This window comes from Enoplosus armatus, chromosome 9 (assembly GCF_043641665.1).
Source record: "Enoplosus armatus isolate fEnoArm2 chromosome 9, fEnoArm2.hap1, whole genome shotgun sequence".
Lineage (NCBI taxonomy): Eukaryota > Metazoa > Chordata > Actinopteri > Centrarchiformes > Enoplosidae > Enoplosus > Enoplosus armatus.
In genome coordinates this window covers 13,068,015-13,090,820 of record NC_092188.1, presented here as the reverse complement: position 1 = coordinate 13,090,820, position 22,806 = coordinate 13,068,015, and the positions used below count along the sequence as shown (strand labels likewise).

Here is a 22,806-nt window from a genome sequence, read left to right as displayed (position 1 = left end):
CTGGTGTTTTCAGTCAGCTCTAAGCTGCATTCTTCTCCTCTGCAGTTCATCATTGCTGGAGTTGTTTCCAACCTGTTGTTCAAATATCCAGCATTACTGCCTGTAAGTGCAACTCAATACAAGCACAACAAGCAACTCATTACAGTTGGTGAAGGCGATTGTTTGCTGAATCCCATTAAATAATTAATAAAAAATGATTGTGTGGCTTATGTTATTCCAGGTGTCCCTCATGGTTAACTGTGGCTGTATCATTGTAGCCATAGTTGCAGCTTGTCTGATAAGTGTTGACCTGGTGCACTGGCCTGCAGAAAATGATCAGCACTGGAGGGTAAGACCACGTAAAGAATATGACAAAATGAATTAAAGTGCTTATTTAGCAATAGATATTTACATATGTATACTAATATAAAACTAATGTAAACTCGATGGTCTTTGTGTTTCTAACAGATGGAGGCGCTGGAACTTTGTGTGTTGGGACTGGAGGTTTTTCTCTCTGTAATCCTCTGCCTCTGGTTCTCAAAAGAGAAGCGTGCAAAATCAAAATGATCGAGGTGTTGAAATGGTTTGAAGAAATTTGAGAATGTAATACTTTAAATTAACTGTTTGTGTATGGAGGACCAGGTGGCTGCATATTGCTTAAAAGAAGATAAGTGACTGTATTAGCAAATGTTTTATGTTTTTTTGTGTATGAACTGAGACTTTCTGTTCTGTCTCAATTGCCTGTATTGGAGTTGAAACCCCTGCTGAACAGGGCTGCGGTCTGCCTGTGATGTTTGACTCGGACTGAGAACACAAGACTTGTGGTAAACAAATGTCAGCTTCTCTCGTGAAAAAACCCCCCACTTCTTCATCCTCCTCAACCTCACCATCCCTGAGTATAACGGTAGCATTCGCTCTCATAGTGCTGCTTTATCTGTCGATCTGCAAGGGTCTCTGTGTGTGGTCTAACACTCGTGCTTGGTTATCAGTGGAAATATCTGACACTTTTCAGCTGCACACACACTTTTTGCTTAACGGAACTATGAAAGCCTAGTTATATATTTAGCCACTAGCGGAAGTACTTAATTTCATGTCAAAAATAACTGTGGCAAAGAAATGAATACAACATGTTTTAAACATTTTAATCGTCTGTACAAACTTGACATAACAGGACTGGCAACAGAAGGAAACAAAAGAAATATGACAGTACGACATTGTCTGGATTGATCTGCCTGCTATCTTTTTTTGTTTTGTAAAATACATAATATAAAAACCTCATCTACAATATAAACACTGATTCATACCTAGTTCATTAAAACAAATGTACAGACCACTGACGTACCATCGAGGCAGTGTATATTATGTGTCAATTTCCAATTTACAGTGTCATAATGAAGTGTCATATAATAGTTGAGCTTCATCCGTTAAAGTCTTAGTGCTCCGCAGCTGGACTCCTCTTATGTTCCTCTCTTTGTCCTGATATACAAACTGCTGTGGCATTCAGCTTGAGGACTTCACAGCTATGAAGAAAGAAGGAAAAAACACATCAAAAACATAATTTTCTACTTTTTTATGCACTTAAATGATTTTACTTAAGTCATCATGCAATGCTCAGAGTGTCAGCCCATTTAAGGCGCATCTTTTAGGTTTAAAATGGCATTACGCAACACATATTTACATACATACATATTTTCAGCTAAAATGACTTGTGGAAGATGTAACAAGTAACAGAGCCGTGTCCATTTGTGGTATTTTTGATACGATTTTCAAACTTATTAACATATTTATTACATATTTAAATCCATTGCATATTTAAATCTGCCTAAACCTTTCTCAAAACACGAAAAGGAGCATGTTTGTTTCTTTACTTTCTTTGATGACAACATTTTTGTTTTCAATTTAAGTATTTAAGAATACTTTTGGGGTCCTGCTGGTTTAAAGTTAACCATACATTTAAAGCAATAGCTAAACATGGGAAATTATAAAAATGTAATGAAGGCAGCACTGAAGTTCTTGTTCATTCCACATGCCTTCAATTTGCTTAAATGTAACTACAGATGAGGCTGTTCTCATTCTGTTCAGTCCATTTCCAACATCTTCCAGGTCATCCAATTTAATCCTGTTATGTGCAATGTAATATTTTATGCATTTTATTTTTTAGTTATGCAATTCAGTTTTTTTTAAGTTTGTTTAAAACTTACAAAACTCAGGCATCACCAAAAAACTGTTTCAACCGTAAATGCATTCCAAAGCCCCAAAACGAAGGTTGTAGCAGAGCATGCATGTGTTGAAACATACGTGAAACTCTTGACAACAAATATTTTATGACAGAAATTTCACCCTCATGTCAAACGGATGCACAGAGGAAAATGAGAGGATGAGGAAACCAAGAGGAAAACATGAAAAAGAGCCAGAAGTTTACAAAACAAAGCACCCATCAGGAGATGAGCCCTCTAACCCACCAGGACACACTGTCATGCAGCAGACAACACACAGTTTCACACGAATTAGTAGTCAGGCCACAAGTTCCTCACAGTTGTTAATGAGGCTGCCAAGGGAACAAGACAGATGTCCGCTCTGGTGACACCAGTTACTTACTGAGCTAAAACCCCTCAGCTCTGAGTCAGACCACAGTAGAGAGGCCTACTGCTATATGAGAGGTCTTGCTCTGGTAAAAACAAAACAGCAAAAACGTGATGAGTGAAACGGAAGCTTCAGCTATTCTCTACTATTTTCCTTTAAATCCTCTGAGTCTGAAATCCAACTTAAAATATACCCAATCATTTAAATAATGAGTTCCCCCACACTGGTTACAATTTGTGTCAGTCTAATCAGCTTGCGTAGTTTGATTTCATTACAGCCGTTAATGAGAAGACAGTTTACATTTGAGAAGAGAAGCTCCACATTCAGATCAATGTGTGAGTGAAAAGAAGAAAATATCGTCGTCTAAAGATTTTTTTAGTTTTCTCTACATGAAGTACAGGTTCATGTTCAGATTTGTACATTTTTAAGGTGGAAAAATCATGTTCATAATTGCAGCAGCTTTGAATGGTCTAAAGCTAACCCAGAAAGTGACAGATTTGAATCCTAAACCACTTCATATGACAAGATACAAGTGCAGACACTAGTGGACACAATTTTAAAAATCAATCATCATAGCAAAAGTGGGGTTGTAATCAAGCTTTAAAATCACCTAATATGTTCTTGGCTTTAGGTCACTTTGGACAAATAATCAACATGGTGCTAACATGTTTTGAATTGCTATCCTTTCTAAACTTTATTGTCTTTGTTTGTGTATGAAGGCAAATGCAAAATCTACATTCAGAAAGCAGGAGCACGTCAGAACACAGACGTTTTGGCAACCACGTATCTACTTAAGAGCTTAAAAGAGTAACCGTACAGTGTCTTATTTATTGCTTCCAGGGCATCTGAATGTGCACAATTATCCAAAGAGAATAAAGAAGTACGATGCATATAAATATAAAGAATGTATGTATTTAAATGAAAAAAGAGACCCCAGACTTAAATGCCTTTTACTTGGTACCAGTGGGTGCACAGTACATTTTGGGGCTGAATTTTCCTAGTAGATGAATGCTGGGTTTAAGAAGACTCATCAAAAGGAAAAAATATTGTATATTAAATTTGGGTAAGAGTTGAAGATCCCACAATAAGTACAATACATTACATCAAGTAGATTACATCTCTTTCAATCAAAAAAAAATACATAAAGGTAGGCGTAAGCTAAAACACAGGACTTGAGAGAGAGCCACAAAATGTAAACGGGTGCCACTGCAGCTATAGTTTATCTAATAATTCTCTCATGTTAGCAATAGTACAACATCAGGTCATCTTGGTATAAGGAGACAATAAGGAAGGACTCACTGCTGTGATGAACTTGGTGCCCTGTGGCTGGCGGTCTTCCTCTTTCTGGAATATCGAAGGAGTCGCTATGGAGGAGGGAGGTGTGGAGGAGCACAGGAAAGAGGGGGGCTCGTTGTTGTTGTAGGAGTCCATGGCGATGCTGGGGTGCCCGGGTATAGTGAGGGTACTCAGCCCGGTTACACTGTCGCTGGAGGTACACTGGGAGGATGTCTCTGAGCTCTCAGTGACTGTCACACAACACAGAGAGACGGACACATTAATACTGTATCTGTGTCTGAAATATTCAGACTCCTCAAGGCAGATTTAATGTCCCCACACATCAAAAAGTTGTTTTGCTCTGCTATCAAGACAACACTGATCACAGCTGTTTAAATTAAATGAGGTTTTGTGTAACAGACAGATCAGAAAATACTTCCAGTAATAAAAAGTTAAGAGAAAAATGAGGAGAAAGTCCCCCCAAGAAAGTAAAAAGACAATTAACAGTTAAACTACAATCATTATGCTGAATATTGTATTTCTAAAATCTTATTTTCACCCAGAATTTGTGTATCTGGTGTTCACCAGTTATTTAATAATCAAAATAAACAAAGATGCATTCCCTGACTTTGTATTTATTGAAGTGAAAATAATGGGCCTTAAGGGTTCTACAGCAGGAAAAATAGCCACTCACTCATGGAGGGCTGGCTCCCGCTGTCCTGCTCCAGCTCGTCCTCCTCTATGCAGTCGTAGGGCCACTGGGCAAAGGAGGGAACGCTGGCCATTGGGTATGGATGTGTGTGCGGGTGCGAGGGTGAGGAGTAAAGATGAAGATTGAGCGAGCCCAGCAGGGAGGAGGACGACTGGCTGCTGGAGGAGGAGGTGCTGCTGTTGGAGATGGTGGAGTGAGGTCTCTTGAACGACATGACGTGTTCAAACGAAGGCACCGCGATGGACGCCCTGGTCCTAGACTCTGTCGGTAGAGACAAACACAGTGAGCTGGGAGATCCTGGGAGGGATGAAAAGTGGCAGGAATGTATGAAAATTCCTGTGGTTGTTAATGATGATAATTAAGGCATGAATCTTTTTTAAAGCAGCTCTGGTAAGCCATGACAGAGGAGTACTGTAAAATAGTTTACTGTGGTTGTAATGACTTCAAATCAGTATAACTTAGATTACATCTGGTGTGTTAACTTGACAGAAGCATCATATTAAAACACCTGTAAGCAAAGGTCATGTTTTTGTGGTTTCAGCAAAGAAAAATGTTGTGCATCTGCAAGATTACAAGGTGAATCATGAAGATGCAACAAACTGGAGAGAGGAAGAGAGTCAGAGAAATAACAAACACATACATAAAGTGTACAAGAAGAGCTCACCTGACCCCTTCATGATATAGTCAATGGCTCTGTCACTGATAGCTGCATCACTTGGCTTGATGTCCATGAAAGGCTTGCTTCCAATCCCCATGGAAACCATCTCCTGCATGCGCAACTCTGGAATCCAGAAAAGTAAATCTTTAACGACAAAACTTATGATTTACATGAAATAAAGGCTCGGAATGTCACATTGATATTCAGGTCAAAATCACAATAAAAAACACCTCTGTTTCTGAGCGCCTGCCTCCACAGAATCTTCCCTATGATGGCCGTCCACACAGCCTTGACCTCTGCGGAGCTGGCTTGGAGTATGAACGTGTCCTGTGATTTCCTGCGACGGAACCAAATCTCAAAACGGAGGCCGCTGTCGCCGACATTTTCAGTCATACCTATCTCTGCTGTCTAAATAGAAAAGAATAGGAAAAAAAAGAAATTACTGTCATTATACAAGCAGTGTAGAAACTGCCAAAAACCCCTCTTCAAACAATAAATTCTTACTTTGAAGGACTGTTTATAGATGTAAATGTCATATCCTCCTTCAATCTTTTTGGTCTTGCTGAAGAGGATGAGGTCTTCAAACAAGAAGACGTGGCGGAGGTATTTCCTCCGTCCACACCAGACTATGAACTCATCCTGGCAGCGGAGTTGACCCTGCTCTTTTAGGTTCACCTGGAGAGGAAACACACATACGTCAGAGGGAACAATACAATTCCTGGTGGTGTTCTGGCCTCACTCTTCTGCGTTCATAACAAGATGACCTCGAATTCAAAAATAGTTTTAATGACCTCTGTCTTGCCAGATTGTCTTCTCGTAATGCTAAGTAGCATTTGGCTTTTATGCTGACATCGAAATATTCATCACATGGCTGTGCCCGTGTGTTACTGCTTACATCACAGCCCCGGATGGCATCCATAGCCAACAGGTCGTTGCCATGGCGAAGCTGAAACTTGACCAACTCCTCTGCAGTGCGGAGGTCACTCAGCTCCTGCTCCTGGGACTGACTGCACTCCTTGATCAGGTCTTTGAGCAACAGCGCATATTTACTCATCCTCTGGATGGGCTTCAGCAAGTAGGACGCCAAGTCCATTTTGTCTCCGAGCTCCATCTGCTTATTCTGGAGAGAGACACAGTGAGGATTACTACTGTGGTTTTATGGTTTATAGCTTTTTCTACAAATCAACAGTCAGTTGAATGTGGGGCTACTTATGTAAATGTCAAAGATGTGGTGAGTCGTGCAAACTGGAGGTCAATCCTGTTTTCTTATATACTGTTTATTAACCATTAGCTAACTGGTGTTGATTCAGTGCACCCGTGTTGAGTGTGGGACTTGTATTAGAGCCTGACTTCGACACGACAAGACATAAACATTTTACATTTGAAAAAGAAACTTTTCAGCGAACTCTGGTGGACGAACTATGTAATGGCGACACTTTTTCTAAATAAACTCAACATCAAATCCTTAAACAACAACAGGGGTTATTATCACCCCATCCATCTCCATGACAACTGAGCCGCTCCGCCAACTGAAGACCACGAGATGTGGTTGAAAGATTTGGAAACCAGAAGTAAGTTGGACCTTGTGGTCTTTTGCATTTCTGTACTGTAATTCTTTGTAAATCATTTTTGCCGTCATATAATCTGATACCAATATATCTAATTAGCTAAAATCATTCATCAGTATTGGCTATTTTGACGTGTTGGTCGGGCTCTAATACGTATATATATATTTTGTATTTAGTGTATGACCAAAACATCATGCGTTTCCTTTTTGAATTCATTTTAAAATGTTGGCCTGAAGAGAGTGTTTCGTGTCCTGGTTTATCGATGACCCTGTGGCCACTGTGTGAGGGTTGTAACCAGAGTTTCCAGACGCACCTTAAAGAATTCGTTCCCATGGCTGCTGAGCAGAGTGTCGGACTGAGGCTTATTCTTGCTGTACAGAGCATACATTCCAAACTGATCCTCCTGCACACAAGATTAACAAGTTACAACACTGACTACAGTAAGAAGTATGCAGACGTTTCAGTATGCTTTGCCAAACACTATGATTGATTCAGCCAATTGTACGGTTCTATTCATTATGCTGCTGACAAACAATAATGGAGCAGTGTGATAGTGAAACCATGACGCTACAATGGCAGCGTTGCGTTAACTTGTTTTAAATATCATCAGTAAACACAGGACGCTGGACCCTGAGTGTTCCTTTCAGCTGTCAGCCTCAGGGCCACACTGACTGACTGTCTGGACTCACGTGTCTCAGAAAACAGCTACTGATGGACAGTGGGGAGTGGGCGCATGACTCCAGCTCCTTCAGGAAGTACTGGCTGTGGAAGTCCCACAGTTTCTCCACATTCCCGAAAATGATGCTGCGCTTCCCCCGCAGGTCCTGGGGCAAATCCAGGCGCTCCATCTCGGGGAAATAGTGCTCAATGATGTAGCTGAGAGAGCGGACGTACTCCCTCTCTGTGGAAATCATCTCATCCATGATGTGCTGCACTTTACTGGTGAATAAAAAAGACGTGATAAGGCGTATCCGTGATGTTTACAGTGCATTGGTATAATGAAAACCAAACAACTTTGATGATCCAATAATGTTTTACGTCATTTATCAAGCAAAACTGCCAAATATTTGCTAATTCCAGCATCTAAATTAAGGATTTGCTGATCTGATGGCAAATATGACTATAACTTTGACATATTACAATGGGGGGTAGACAAAATAACAGGAACAGCACAAGAAAGGGACTTTGACTATAACTTAAACCATAAGTAAACCATCGTTGTCAAGAAACCTTCACTGGCAAGATTCCAACAGTATGTGATTTTGATGTGAGCTTTTTGTGGGATTTTAAAGCACTTTCCAAAAACCTTATTTTAAATCAACACACTTTGTACCACAGCTGAGCAGGACTGAGGCTTAAAACAGTGGTTTTACTCAGTTAGTCATGAATTTCATAGTGTTTGGTGTTTCTGGTATTTTTGTCCATGCTCTACAATACAACATACATGTTAAGTAATATCCCAGTTTATGTTTAGTTTCAGTGGCTCATTTCCTCACCTGCTCTGTTTCTTGCCATCTCCGTCACTGCGTCTGTTGTGGACCCTGGAGGGCGTAGACATGCTGCGGCTGCGTCCTAACGCAGGACTTGTCACGTCAGGTCTCTGCAGCTTCTTCTCTGCAGACACGTTATTAGCCACCTCCAAACCCTTGATGTACACGCCTGTGTAGCCATGAATGTGGCTGACATCTGAGTGACCACTGTCCCTTGGGGTCAGCTCATAGCTCATGGTCTTCTTCATGATCTTCTTCATTGGCTGCTTGCGGAGGCGGGCGGCCCCGGAGTAGACAGGCTCTGACTGGCAGGAGATGATTGAGTCGATGGTGCAGTCGCTGTCCGTGTCGTCAAACGTGGACGGACTCTGCCTCAGTTTGCTGTCACAGTCGGTGGGGAAAGTGAAGTGTGAGGAGGAGGAGATTGAACTGGAGGGGCTCTTGGGGAAAGGCCCACTGGAGTGAGGCTTGTCCTCAAAGGTTAATGGTGTTATTGCCCCAGGTAAAAGCACACATCCATGAGCTCCATGCTGTTCTGTAGTGGCGATCTGGCTTTCTGCAGTCTTTACAGAAGCCGTCGAATCAACGGCTGTGGAGTTCGGTTCTGCTGTCATGGCTTGGGCCAAAGTCTCTTCCAACTGCTGTTTGGTCTGCTGACATTTGTGCCACACTGTGTTCCACTGCTGCAGCTGCTGAGGACTCTCCAGGGAGAGCACCATGTCGTTGAGGGTGCTGAAGTTGTCCATGGAGAACTTGGATGCCTCTGTGTAGTAATCCTGCAGGTTCTGCACCACGGATGAGGAAAGTCTGACACCTGTACCATCCAGACTCAGGTGACCGAAATAATCCTGGCAGTGCTCCATCCACTGGTTCACCTACAGAATTGAAAGAGTGATTAATCTACTTTGTATCATAGTTAGAAACACAGTATGGTTAATCCTGACAAAAAGGTTTAAGATGTGTCTTCTGTGATCCTCATTGTGAAGCACTCTGGTTTAAAGTATGAGCTAAATCCCGAAATGCTCAAGTACTACTAACTAACTTTTGAACGTTGACATTAGTTTTTAATACTTACTGAGTCATAGAATTCATACAGGTTGGTTAGGATGTCTAGCTGGGCCTTCCTCCTCTCCACTCTGCTTAAGATGGAGCCCAGATGTTGCTTGAAGTCGAGCAGAGCAGAACCTGGAAGGGACTCTGGAGACTCTTTCACTAGCTGCAGGCCATGCCTCTGCTGGTGCTGTCAGGATGAGGACAAAACAGATCAATTTAGCACTGACTGTTTTCTGAAAATGACACATAGGAGGTTGTCAACAAGCAATGTGTCAAACAAACTGTGGCGCTATTTACCACTGACTCCTCCAGAAACTGGTCCAAACTCTCTTTCATCCCCTTAATTTTGGCCACAGACAGAGTTAGCGATTCCAAAGGTATGAGCTGCTTCTCTCCCTCTCCACTGAACCAGAGTTTGATCTGGAAAGAGAAGTGGATTTCTTTTTGACTGAGTTTCGCATTTTGTCGAGAGAGACGAAAAGCAGCAGAAAATCTGCAGCACAAATGACAACGTCAAGAGTGAAGCAGTTTAAGCTCACCTGCTGAGTTTGCTCCTCAAACTTGCGCACCTCCAGCAGGCTCTCGAGCTGTTTCTGAGACTTGTTGGATAGGATCACAAGCTTATGGACTTCTTCATCTACTTGGTTGTACAGTGCATTCAACATGTCTACAGCATCTCTAAATGAAGAAAGACAACAATAACAGGGCAGAGCAGGTCATAAAAACTTTATTTTATTATCACCATAAGTTTTACTCATTTTGACCTTCCTGTACCTGTAGTTTTCACTCTCACAGGCCTCTTCCTTCCTGATGCGGGCGAGTACAGTTCCTCCTTCTAGACGCAGTCTGTTTAGACGGGTGTCATCTAGTACACACTTCATGAGATGCCTCTGCTGCTCCATCACCTCAGACACCTCCTGAATTAAACATGCACAACGGCAAATAGAATTGAATTAATATATTTCCACACTGGATTTAATCACAGATGAAGTGAAATTATTATTATTACAAAATCCTATTGACCTCAACAGGCACAAAGATCATGGAAGTTAACCATAAAACAAACTCATGAACTGTTTACTCCAGTCAGGAGAAAAGAGGCCAGCAGCGAGCTATTGTGTGTCAGTAGAGACACATAAATTAGAAGGCCAGACTGCCTGCAGGGGGTTGGGTCTGACCTTAGAGGTCTTCAGGTCGCTGCTGTTGTTCAGTGTGCTGATAGACTCCTGAAGGGAGGAGATGGCGTCGCTGCAACTGCTGGCAAATGGTTCAATTTTCTGTATGAGAGAGAGGAAGCGAGATGGAGGGAGATTATTAGCACTAGCAATGTCAGAACAGTTACTGGAGCCACTTCATGTAACTATGTGTAACTTTGGCAAAACAACAAGCAATATGGTCTTCTTTTTTTTCCTTATTAACAACGAGCATCTAACAGTGTAATCTGAATCCTAACCATAACCTTTTCGAAAGGTATCCCCACCCTCGCAAACTCTAACTGTAAGTAGGTTCACAAATATGTTCATAATGTAGGCTCCAGTCCAGCCACCTCCGTCGCACCCACCTGTCTGAAGTGGATCCAGTGGCTGTGGTCGTAGTGGAAGGTGCCCTCCAGGTCTCGTGTGAGCTGGGTTTGGTCGATGTGCTTCAGCAGGGCTTTCAGAGATGACAGCGTCTCATTCTGTGGTAGGAAAAAAACACAAACACACACTCAGGTCTCAGTTTGAGTGTGTCCGCTGTTCCGCTTCAAAGCTATAGTAACATTAACTACAGGCCAATTCCTGCTCACCTCCAAGCTGTGCCATCATGGCATATAGCGATGAGATTAGATAGGAACTCATCAAATCTCAATTCAGTAACAAACAGGTTTGTTGAATCTTATGAAATTCACTCTCAACAACATGAATACATCACTTTACATGTATTTGAAACACCTGTCAGTCTTTATTTACCTGTACACTGATGTCTCGCTCAGGTTTGGCTGCTGCCTCCTTGTCCACCAGGAAGAGAACCGAGTAAAGTGCATTTGGTACCAATGCCTGGGAAAAACATTCACGAGCAATTATTATAGTCACTTAAAATGAAGAAAATAAATTATAATACATGTAGATATTTTTTTATGAACAGCTAAACGATGTAAATGCGTATTTAAAGTGACTTATAATGTATGTGCTGTGGTTTACAGAACTATCATCCTTACATCGGTAAGAAACTCATCATCATAACATGATGATATATCTCTTGGCTGCAGCCAGCCCGCTCCCAATGTGTGGTTAAAAACAGACAAGTAAGCACAGGCTTCTCCACAAGAGCCCTGAGGCTGCCAGCCTTTTTAAGAAAAATGTCTTGGAACTGCAGTCACTACACATTTAAAGGTGTGCCTCTTAAAAAAAAAAACAAAGTGTGTCAGAGACTGAGAGGTAGAACAATAGGATACCATAGTGTAATAACTCTGACAGGGACACACTGTAGTATTACAGCTAAGAAGACAACAGAGATGTAAAACTCTTTGGGTGTGTGTTGGAGGGTAATTACATATTTTCCACTGTGGCCTCACCTGCAATTCAGTCAGACATGACAACAGAGCTGGAACAGGCTGCTGCCTCCTGCTGTCTATTACAACAGTTAGACCCTGATCACGCCTTTCTTTCCTAAAACCAAAGTATTACAGTTAGTGTACTTTCTGAGACAGACAATTGATTGCATGTAATACCATATTTCATATAAGCTTAGAGGTTGGTATTGTCTCATAAATGAGGAAAATGAGGAAATTATTTTGTGACATTTCTAGATAGATTCAGAGACATTGTAAGCGCAACAATTCAATTAACTTTTCAAAGACATGGATGTTATTTTGCATAGCCTTGGTGAATGTATGTAATAAACTGCTTTACATAAAACTGTAATGAATAATCAGGAATCTAAACATCAACAAATACTGAGACTGACAACTGATGTTTTTTTCATTCTGAAGTTTACTGACAATGCCCTATATTAAAATACTACTTCCATTCGTCTATAAGCTCTAAATAACAGCTGCAGTGTTAAAGTACACTGGAAAAATGTCAAAGAATAGTTCACCTCAGGGTTAAGGGACAGGTGTGAACTTTACTGGAGTTATCCTTAACACAGACAAAAAAAAAACCTGAGTATGCCTGACTTACCGCAGCGTGGAGTAGTAGTAGCCCAGTAAACAGGTGAGGTCACTGACCGTGCAACTCTCACCTGCCCACACCTGAGCTCTCGTGCACACCTGCAGCACTGCCCTCCCACTGCGATCTCTGTTTCCTGGAAGAGAGAAGGCCAGCAGGGGGTCAATACTTAAAACACTCGCATGTCTGCTATCATTTTCTATGTCAAGAATGTTTTAGCTTTAGGCAGTTCAGTATTATCGTGTCAAGGTTATCCTCTAAGTGGGATAAGCGATTAATGTTGCATAGAGCAACAAAAGTACTAAAATATCTGTTAAATTAAAAATGAGGCCTGATAAAGGAATACCCAGTTTCACAGAAGAGATCGTGAATGAATTTGAAGATAATGTCACTGTATCCTTTGTTAAGACCTGTTGCTGTTTTCCGGCAGTGGAGAAAACACGTTGGACATGTGGTATATCATGACTGATGTGATTACAATTCAATAAGCAATGCAAATGTGTTCCTTTCATTGTTGAATGATGTTGATCTTGAAAATAACTGAAATCTAAAAAGATCAAGAAGGAATCACACAAAATAGCTAATTTCTATTTTCAATAAGCACATTTTTTAACTGCGTGAAATATGATGAACATACAGTACAAGAGTATTGAATGAGTGTGCCTGTTCCAATGCGCAAGAGATATCTGTAAGACAAGCTGCTGGATCAAAATCAAAGCAGCTGATATAAGCTGTGTCCGAATCACTTCTCCCCTACCTGGCAACGTCACAGCACCCGATGTGAGCAGCTCTTGGTTGACCTCTGACACCAGCTTGGGGAGGGCTGAGTTACTCTCACAGGAAGAGCTTGATACTGAAGGCAGCCTGACGGCCGTCCCATTGGCGGCTTTAGGACTGTGTGACTCTTGTGACTCTTGTCCAATGTGCCTGTGCCGCCTGCTCTCACTGCTGATGGTGTCATCACGCTGTCCTGTAGAAATAATTATAAATAGAGGGCACAAATTTAAGTGATATTTACTGAGTAACAACTGCACAAAAATACAGTCCAATCATTGGAAATTAGAAGCTTCCTTTCACCTCAGTACTTTCTTACCTAATCGTAATGCCTTACGAAACAAGTGTTTATTAGTGGCGAGATAGGCGTTATCTAGCTGTGAGTTCACACTGACTCATCATGCAGACCAGGTGTTTAGTCAGCCTGACTCATGGGTAACTCTGGTGTTATTAAACTCTCATAGCTTCACATCCTCCTCTTCAGCCTTCCATACCTCGAGGCTGTGTTTATAGGAATGCTGCATTCCCAAGTGGTACCATAGTTTATAGACGTTATCCTATTCCTGAGGCAGCGAAACAGCGTGCAAATCTTCACACACAGTACAGTATCTGTATACGCAACTGGATACTTGTGCCTTGGCCACAGAAGAATGTCAACAACTGGGTTAAAATATACAGCACAGCTTTGGACTGTTGGTCAGACAAAGCAAGACATCTTAATCTCTGGGAAGTTGTAATTTTACATAATTTTCAGTCTTTTTTTCTCAAAGCGATTAATCGATTAAATTATCAGGAAATAATTGGGAGATTATTTTAATAATAAAATTAGCCATTAGTTGCAGCTCTTGTTAAGAGACAGAAAAAGACTCCAGGTATTTGATTGGTAGAAACATAAAAGTGTGACAGCCCCTCTGTTTGGGTTGCCATGTTTGCTGCTCGCTGTCTTCCTGTTCGTAGGCAGCTCCAACAGTGGCATGGTACAGGTACACACCTGACCCAGGTGTGCCCAGTGTTTGTAAGAATATAGCAGCAACATCTCCTCTTCCCACACACCCCTGAGTTTTGACTTTTTTGTCGAATTTTTCTTTGGCAGGACAAAACGCACGCAGCACCCTCTCCCTCATCCACTTTCCACCCTACTGATATCACAGACTTAACCTTCTCATTAATTTCAACTAATTTGTAGTAAATACATATACTCTTATGTCTCCTATACTTGTCACAGTCTTAAAACCGGGCTGTGACAAATGTTAACACTAACATTTTATGAGAACATTTAAAACACCATATAATAAGACTGTCTACAGTCATGCTAGCGGCTATAATTAGGCACAGAGATGCTTTGAGCTAAATGCTAACATGCTCACGATGACAATGCTAACATGCTGATGTTTAGATGGCATAATATCTACTGGGTTCACCATCCAAGTTCAGCATGTTAGCGTGATAGAATTGGCTATTATAAGCACTTAACAGAAAGTACAGTTGAGGCTTATGGGAATGTCAATAGTTTTGCAGGTCTGGACCAAAGTGATGGACTGACCAACTGAAGAGACAACTGGATCTGTCTCTGATGGACACCTGGTGTGTGTTGTCTTTTTAAACAGTTTGAGGCCTCTTGTATTCTCCTGTTCTGTTCTGTGACAGTAAACCCTCCCAGCTCAGCCTCTATTGTCTTCAAACAGTCAGTGCATTTCCTGTGCGACTGTGTGGCCAGGCTGGTGTTTGCTGCATGTTTCCTAAATTGCTTTGTTTTCAGAGGAAGTGACAAACGTAGAGTAAAGCCTCCTGAGTATTGTCCTCTGTGTGAAAGTCTGCTTTTTGTGCAGTCTGCGGGACACATTTGTAAGGCGTCAAAGAGGCTAAATCTGGGCTGGTGGCTGGAGCTTTGAGTTACTGATCACATAAATAACGGAGGATGTGTTTTGATATGGCAGAGTTTGCTGGCTCATATCAGTAATTCAACCCTTCTGGAGTGTTTTTATCTGAGTGGTGTGAGTCAGTGCAAGTTAGGTCTTGTGTTTCTGGACTGAATGGACTCTCCAAAGACACAGGCACAGTTTGAAAGGCTTTTTTTCGTGGATCCCCAGTGGCTGATTGATTCACAAAGGAAACTTTTGTAAATGAGGCAACCCATCTGGGATCAGTGCAGCCCCCAGCCCCAATAACACTGTAGGGTCATTTCATTGTGGGATGCTGGGGTCCCTGTGGTTGGTTTACAGGGTTTACAGGATCCTTTGTTGCCTTTGAAATGTCGTTGTGGGAAACCTGCTTTGCAACAGCTGAAATACAATCCCCTCTGAGGTAATCTCAGGAACGCACACTGATGTGATTTAACTACTGTATTTTTGCTGAGTGGTGTGCATTTATCACATTTAGCATATATTTTTAAAATCAGTACTAATAGCCAATGGTCTGGCATTGACCAGGGTTAGGGCTCAGAGATTTAAATAAAGTTAGCCAGTTTTCACCTCACATTTCAATTCTCGGAAGAATCTGAGTTCTGTTCTAAAAACAGCGTGATTCCCTGGGTGGTTCTCTCACACTGCCGCTTTCCTGAGCTACCCTGCATGAACCAACACAAAAAACAGACTGACAGTAAACTGAAAGAAAACACAGGGTTGTGACTAAAGTACCCTGTTTCCAGGGTAGGGCCATACCTGTCCACCGAACGTGCCAAAGAATACAAGGGAGCTTTGAAAAACAATCTGTCACCAATGACGCCGTTAATGCTGTTATTGTTATGAGCTGTCTCAACTCAAGACTCCAACTGCAGCCACCCGATGAACTGTTGCAACCAGTCCTGCTGCAGGGTATGATTACACACCCAGGTGAGAAACCACCATTATCTAACTATTTAGAGTGAAACCTGGTTTTCACACCCTTAGGTTGTATTATTTAATAAGCCTGAAATGTTGAGCCATGGGCTGTGATGGTAAAAAATGTATTTAAGTAAAAGTAGCAATACCACATTGTACTAATACTCCATTATGAGTAAAAATCTGCATTCAGAATTTTACTTTAGTAAATGTACTTATGTATTATCAGCAAAATGTACTTGCAAAATGGCCCCTTACAGGTTGTTTCAATACTGTATTAAGTAATATACATATTGCACAATAGAATTACTATGAATGATGCACTGATGTGTAAGCAGCATTATAATTTTTAGCTGGTTGAGGTGGAGCTGATTTTATCTGCTTTATACAATTAGGTGTTAGGACACTGTTGGGTGTTCATTCCATAACGATGCCTCATACACATTGGTCTTATGTTTTGAGTGTATAATAATCTTAATCTACAAAGTAACTAGTAACTATACATTTTTACCTGAAATGTAGTTGAGTAGAAGAATCAAGTACCATCAAATGCAATTATGTACCTAAAGTACAAGTATTGCAAAACGGTACTTAACTACAGTACTTGAGTAAATGTACTCAGTACTTTCTACTGCTGGTAAAGCCCACAGACAAGGTATTTGCTGATTTAATATGATTAACAGTAACTTAAGGGTGATCTTTGTACATTACATACCTGACTCCTCTTTGCTGCTTCGTCTCTCAGAACCAGGAAAAGCTGCCTCAACATCCAGCTTCCCAAAACGTAGAGCATAGCCATTTATCAGCTTTTTGGGGGAGACGCTAGCCGAGCCCCCAGAAGAGGATCGTTCCCGGTGGCCTTTAATCTGTCCTGCCTTGTTAGTCCTCTCCAGTGACTTTGAACGCCTTTCTGCCCGTCTCTCTGCACTCCTCAACCCCCTCTGTAAATAAAGTAAAGGTGTGCTGGGCCTGGAGTCATCTCCACTGAGCCATCCCCGGCTACCCAGCCTCCGAGATAAGTGTTCTCTGGAGGAGGTCCGGGTGTCGGGGCTGCTGCCTGGTGTCACTGTTCTCTCTCTTAGGCCACCACTGTGCTCTGGGCTTTCCTCCAGAATGGATTCAGAGCTGGACCCAAGGCTCATGGGGTTCTGCAAGGCCTCCATGTAAGATTTCCTGAAAAGTCTCCTGCTCTCAAAGGCTACAGAGTCCCTTGGGAGGCGTCGTCGAGGGCCTGGGTTACTGAGGTCCGTACTAAAAGAGAGCATCTTGGACGCTGGCCCTTTTTCTCTCCCACCGCTATCCTCACTCCCACACTCTTCAGTGGGTCTTTCGATTTTTATGACGGGTGTAGCAATGTCCGGTGCACTGTGGTTCTCATTGCTGGGGTCCATGTGGTGTCTGTTTGGGGAGGTGGGCTCAGAGAAGATGGAGTCAGCTCCTTGAGAGTGCAGGGACTCTCTGGAGCTACGGTGGCTGTCCAGAGTCCCCGTGGATCCGCTGGTGCTGCAGGTGCTGAGATGGCCGCGGAAGCCACCTCTGCTGCAGCGTGCTTGCATGATGGCGTCCGACGTGCTGCTGACAAATAGTGGGTTGACCACGTTCTTCCACGGCGTCCTGTACACAGCCGTACCAGTGGTAAGCAGACAGTTCTGTAGTGGGTGCAGGTTTCGGTCACGTGTTACATTCTGCAAGAACTCAGCTGTGAAGACGCTGCCATACATGCTCTCTGCGATGGGGATTTCTGTAATGGCCTGCCCACTGGCCGACAAACATTTTATCACTAGCTTGGCAGTCTTGCGGCCTAAAGGAACTATCTGTATATAGAAGTCTCCTTGCTTTAGTCGCACTTTGTGCAGAGGGGCAAGCTGCAGGACGACTTTCTCGTGGATGCAGAGAGGCCACCCCTCATGATAGAACAGCAATCCTCTGAAGCTCACCTGAGAGAAAACAGATAAGTGAGTCTATACCCACTCCCATAAAATATTAAATCATCTGTGTGTCATGGCTCAGCTGTGGTACGATTTGCATCATTGCAACTTACATCTGCAAAGCTGTGTTCAAACACATGTTTAACTTTAACGGAGAGGCGAGATGTTTTCATGGGACGCACTGGATGAATCACTGTCAGCGATCATTCGACTAAAGAGGAAAACCTGTCTGATCAGGCCTGGTTTCGCAGCAACCAAAACACAAATCTTCACTGTGACAGAATAAAAAACAGACCCTAATAGCAAAGATACTGTGCTCAAGGGTTGGCTTTTTTCATCTCTTATGAATGTCAAGGCAAAGACTGAGGACATGATCTTCCTCTGAAGCCTCTCATATTGTCTGTAATACAAAGACTCCCATGCACTGCAAGCTATTCTCAGGGCCTCGGCTTAGGTGAAACTATTGCTCTGTGGCTATCGTCACAGTGTAATCACTGCAGAGATGAATACAGAGGAATAGAGTTTCAGTGCTTTGGTCGTAGAGCCCTAACCCACAGCAATCAAAGCTTGTGAGAGAGAATATTGAATTTCATGTTGGGCCCAAGAGTCCATGGCAGCCTCTCAAACAGGCCACAGTTTCCCTCTGTTTCCCTATTCAGAGAAGGATGGCTGCCTTTCAGCTTGTTTTCGGAACAATAATCAACTCTGTCTCAGCCTGATGCTCCCCCTTCCCACTCAGCAGAGATATTCACACTCAGTAGCACTGTTCTCACATTCTTTTGTCACAAACATTTTGTCTCATCACTTCAGTTGCTTATCTTTCAAGATGTTTATTATTCCATGTGTGAAGTGTTCAGGGAAGTAAATGAGTTAAAATGACCTGACACACGCAAACGTTGAGTTTTAGTGAGGCTTTTTAGTTTTTTCTTCTTGTTGTGTCCTCACTGCTTCTTTCTCAACCTTTTATTTCTAACAGATTGAAGGTCAACAATTTTATCAAACATCTCCAACAGCCCTGCAGGAAATCACTTAAGTTAGTACCAGGTAAATCTCTGACTATGTTGTAACGGATTCCTCAATTTAACCTTAGGTCCCGCATTTATCAACAACTCACACAGGTTTCTTGTTGGATGATCTGCAGGATCCTCTTGGCAGGAAGCAAGAAGTCAATGAGGCAGCGGAGGCCGTCTCCTCGGTACTGTCTTTCCACCACACTGAAGAGCTGCCACAGGACCGTGGCAGCGGTGGCGCTGAAGGGTCGGTACAGGGCCGACAAGGTGTTCTGGATACAGTTGTCCAAAGACTCAGCGTCCTGAGGGAAAAATAGAGCTAGATTAGGTTGGATATCTTTGATCAGGTGAAGCTTGTGCTAAATATTTCTTGGTAACAAGAAGGCTCAAAGCCACGTCAAAGGCCATTTTCCGCAAGACATAGCAGAACATTAGAACATATGCTACATGGACATGTAGAGGACTTGAAATGCACAGAGGTTACATTTAAAGGTGACTAAGAGTCTACAGCCATGCTAGCGGCTCTGTGAGGCTGTACTTAGGCACAGCGGTGTTTTGACTTAAATGCTAATGTTCAGAATGCTAGCATGCTCACAACGACGCGAATATTTAGCAGGTATAATGTTTACCATGTACACCTCATAGTTTGGAGTTAACATTGTAGCATTTTTAGCATTAAAGACAAAAATTGCATTAAAGAGAAAATTTCATGACAATCCAACCTTCTGGTGGCATTCGCGGTAAAGTCACGGGATCAAAAAAGTCAGTATAATTCATGCTCAGGGACGCATGAATGGCTGTACAAAATATCATGGTAATCCATTCAATAGTTGTTGTGATATTACAGTCTGGACCCAAAGTGGTGGACCCACCACCGACTGACATGGCCATCCCTAGAGCCATGGTAGCACTAGTATGGCTAAAAATATCAAATAAATGTTGCACAACAATGACCAAACAACAAGGAATCGGCTACACTGTACATCAATTATACAAAGATTTACATATGATTGCACATGCACATGAGTACTGAGCATGAGCCAACTTAGCCAGACAGTCAGGAAGTTTGAACATGACAGGATGTGTCAGCCATGATGGTCTTTCCATCAGAGAGAGGGGAAACACCTGGAGGGGGTGACATCACTGCCAGCGGACACAAACAGCAGAACTGGAAAGTCCAGACTGGACTCCAGTTGTGGCCGGGATGGTGCAATGTTACCCTCTAATAACAACCATGTCATCTGGGACTATTATCTGCCCCCTACATAACCTGGACTACCACCACCTGTCCCCACCAGAACAGATGACATGTACGACATTGTCAGTTACAACTTGTCTGGGAATGAGACGGGACATTTGGGATTACAGCAGTCCCGGATGAGGTTGACCTGGTCTTGTAGTTATGTTCACGGCTCAGGGTATGACCTTCCTCTCAGCAGTCAGAGCCAAGGCCAAACATCCCTCAGCTATCTGTCCTTCCCGAATGGAACACAACAGTGGAATAGAGACATCTGCCTCCAATGATAACCACACAGATAGATAGCAATGCCAGGGAAAGTCCCACACTATGACAACTGTGTACCATATTGAAGAACGTGGGGGTTGAGGACGCAGCTCCTCACAACTAACTTTCACTTGAATGTCTTTGCTGCATTTACATGACAATGAAAGTGTTTTAAAAAAAAGGATGCCTAGAAATCAATAGTTCGCCTGTGCTCCCGACGAATTTAGCCTGTCAGACAGCCCATGTTTCACCCTTTGTAGGATCTGTCCTGTTGATCTAAGCAGCTCAGCACCATCAATTAGAGGAGAGTGAGTACAGTTCAGTGCATTGGTACACATGCCACGACTCTACTACAAGGCGCTCATTGTGCACTCCGCCTCTTTAAGTGGTATGTGCTGTACAGTGTTGGTGCCCTGAAACAAAACGCCCACCTCCATTAGCAGTCAGCCTGCTTTTAGCGAGACAAAAAATGTCTCTGGGCATTAGTCACTGTTGCACCCGGGAGGAGAAGAATAACATGGTGTTTTATTGGAGGAAAGCTAACAATGGGAGGAAAGCCCTCACTACATAGTTAGGACGGACCAGCACGTTTCTGTTCAGGTTCCCAAGGCAGAAAAAAGTGGTAGTGACAGGGATAGTGTTTTGAAGAACAAGTACTCAAAACATGGCAGAGACTCGAGCTCAATGATAAATAAAATGCTATTCAACCTGTTGCACAGGGGTGGCTGTCCATGTAATCCTATGCCACACAAAAAAACTGCACTTCTGAGCAAAAGCTGCATAAAACAATGTTTACATTCAGAGCAGTGGCAAATATACATTACGTCATCAACGTGTCGATAATATCTTACATAAGGTACAACATATATAGCTTTCCATTGTCAGGGAGCATTTGCAGCTTTTCAAAAAGTGTCACCTGGCTAATGGGAGACATATCTGCATGTCTCAGCAGAACGACCGAGCTTAGCCACCAGAGCCGAGCTTCCCATCCGCTCTGAGCCACAGAGGAATGCGGTGTGTATGGTTGTGTATGTCTAGCCTCAGACCAGGACAGGAGCAGATTGGGAAGTCCCACCCTTTTCTGATGCCAGGTCTTTGTAAGCGGCCGCCTGTGTGATGGAGGACTGAGGTGGTAATTAATGGCCTCGAGCTCCAGGTAGGACACTTCTGTCTGCGGCGTCAGTAAACCAGCTGTTCAGAAGGCGCACAGAGCCAGTAAGCAGACTAAACGATGGGGGTTTTGTCTCCCAATAAAACAGGAAAACGCAGATGCTTGATTCTCTTTAATATTAAGGTATGGCTGAGTTTGAAATAAATATTGCAATGCAAGTGAAAGTTTTTAAGCCACTAAAACGCTGTTATGTTTTAGGTTTTTTTGTAGCTTTTCCAAATCATATGAGACATGAAATATTCCATGGGCAAATGTTTCATTCACTCGTAACTCTAAAAGTACAGCACCTTTTAAAGCATGTGTCAGACTGCAAAATGGAAGAAGAAAAGAATCAAAGTCAGAGGGATAGAAAAAGAGAAGGGGTGCATCACAGAGAAAGAAAGAGTGAGAGACCTACAGAGACAGAGAGAGAGTGAGCAAGAGGTGGTCACTGACACATTTAGTGGGTCAGGGACACAAAAGGCGCTGCCTACCAGGCCTCCAGTGGAGCATGAAGCCACCAGGGGAGTGTAACAGGAGAGCACTGGAGCCCCCATACAGGCTGCTCACTAACCAACCTGCTAACAGCCTCAAAGGCAGCGAGCTGACAAAGGCCACAGGTTGCTCAGACCTGCCCCGCTGCCAGGTGCCAAGACACCAACAAAAGAGCCCAGTGAGACCTTACCATTGAACCTGCAGTTTGATTCAGCTTTTGATCCGTACCAATAGAAATCCTATCTTATGAGAGGAGGAGAGGTGAGGAGAGGGGCTGGGATATGCAGTCAGACAAAAGCTCTGAAAGCTCTGTGCTAATAACTCCCAATAAATGTAAGAGTAACCTTAACCCAAGTAAATAACACTACTTAATAATAGCAGACAAAGATCTTCGTTAAATCAAAAATATTGCTCTATTCACTTCTGCTGTCTTGTGTCTTAGCTTAAGACACATACTTACATATCTTAGTATCAAATTCAAACACACACGCATACGACGTCACAGATACATCACACACAAGGATACTCAATCTCCTTCTCTGTATGAACACCACAGAACACGCTCTTCAATGGATAGCAGCATAATATTAGAATGACATAGTAAACAGACACTTTAGTAAATGCTCTAATGTTATCTCAGCAGATAAACTTTAACCCCC

The 22,806-nt window shown here is 42.6% G+C and overlaps 1 protein-coding gene across 3 annotated transcripts; it reads right to left on the bottom strand.

The window, feature by feature from the left end:
* Nucleotides 1-1,107: 1,107 nt before the first annotated feature.
* On the bottom strand, nt 1,108-17,800 carry LOC139290415 (pleckstrin homology domain-containing family G member 4B). Of its 3 annotated transcripts, none has more exons than XM_070912189.1 (21): nt 16,776-17,798; nt 13,225-13,437; nt 12,480-12,603; nt 11,873-11,966; nt 11,268-11,354; nt 10,880-10,996; nt 10,497-10,595; nt 10,093-10,235; nt 9,858-9,996; nt 9,616-9,738; nt 9,341-9,505; nt 8,272-9,140; nt 7,465-7,714; nt 7,089-7,178; nt 6,103-6,327; nt 5,712-5,882; nt 5,438-5,615; nt 5,214-5,330; nt 4,532-4,810; nt 3,862-4,088; nt 1,108-1,499 (listed from the first exon to the last, which is right to left on the bottom strand). In XM_070912189.1, exons 1-21 carry the CDS (start codon nt 17,779-17,781, stop codon nt 1,494-1,496), a joined length of 4,722 nt encoding a protein of 1,573 aa, XP_070768290.1. In that variant the 5' UTR covers nt 17,782-17,798; the 3' UTR covers nt 1,108-1,493. The 3 variants fall into 3 exon arrangements, with proteins under 3 accessions (XP_070768290.1, XP_070768291.1, XP_070768292.1); XM_070912190.1 differs by having other exon boundaries at nt 10,093-10,232; XM_070912191.1 differs by lacking the exons at nt 1,108-1,499; nt 3,862-4,088 and having other exon boundaries at nt 4,707-4,810; nt 5,219-5,330; nt 16,776-17,800.
* Between the last annotated feature and the right edge of the window lie 5,006 nt (nt 17,801-22,806).